This window comes from Buceros rhinoceros, unplaced genomic scaffold (genome assembly GCF_000710305.1).
Source record: "Buceros rhinoceros silvestris isolate BGI_N320 unplaced genomic scaffold, ASM71030v1 scaffold29444, whole genome shotgun sequence".
NCBI classification, from domain to species: Eukaryota; Metazoa; Chordata; class Aves; order Bucerotiformes; family Bucerotidae; genus Buceros; species Buceros rhinoceros.
Genome location: NW_010409441.1, coordinates 12,149 through 12,897, shown reverse-complemented (window position 1 = coordinate 12,897; position 749 = coordinate 12,149). Strand labels below are relative to the sequence as shown.

General features: G+C 54.9%; 1 protein-coding gene across 1 annotated transcript in view; it reads right to left on the bottom strand.

Annotated features, from left to right (window-relative positions):
- Positions 1-690: 690 nt before the first annotated feature.
- CEND1 (cell cycle exit and neuronal differentiation 1) overlaps positions 691-749 on the bottom strand; it is a 511-nt gene continuing 452 nt past the window's right edge. The window contains exon 2 of the mRNA XM_010135235.1: positions 691-749. Coding sequence (XP_010133537.1) covers positions 691-749 — 59 coding nt within the window.

Genomic DNA, 749 nt, shown 5'->3' with positions numbered 1-749 from the left:
GCGGGCTCGGTTTTCCCCCCAGCTGCAGCAGCCTGTCTGCTCTGTCTGTCTTCGCGTTGGGTTGATAAGCAGCAGGTACACAACACCCCTAGCAGAGACCACGCCGCTGTCTGGGTCAAGGAGCTGCCGTTTGCCTCGATGGCCCGGAGCTTCCCCTGCCCGGGGGGTGCTGGATAAACACCAGCCCAACACGCAGCGACAGGCAAACCGGGTCTCAGCACTGGGCTCCGTCTCACCTGACACCATCTTTACCACAACCCAACCGAAAACCAAACCAAACGGAAACCGAAACACAAGGCGGGGACTCTGGATGGGATGTAGAACACTTCAGACTTGAAAACAGGGGACTGCAAGAGAGGTGGGGGTGTCTCCCGGGGAGGACAGCGGGGAGGGGAGGGGACACCGTCATTTACACCGATCAGGAGAAGCTGTAATCTATACACAGTGGTATAAGCCAAGATATATTACATGAAGGAACACACTGAGTGCATGGAGTTACCCACACTGGGTCAAACTGGCACAGTTGTCTTCAACAAGACTCTTGGAGTTGCAGTTGGAGCTTGTCGCTGACCTATCTAGCTCACTCGCTCTCGCTATATATAGATATGTATAGAATTTTTCTGCATGCATTTGTCTCAAAAGGAGCTGTACAGCTGGGCTGGGTTTCTCATCCCCACCCCGTCTCGGTCTTCATTTTTTCCGGGCTAGGAACACCGCTCCCACAATCACCGCGAGCGCAGCCACCGCCA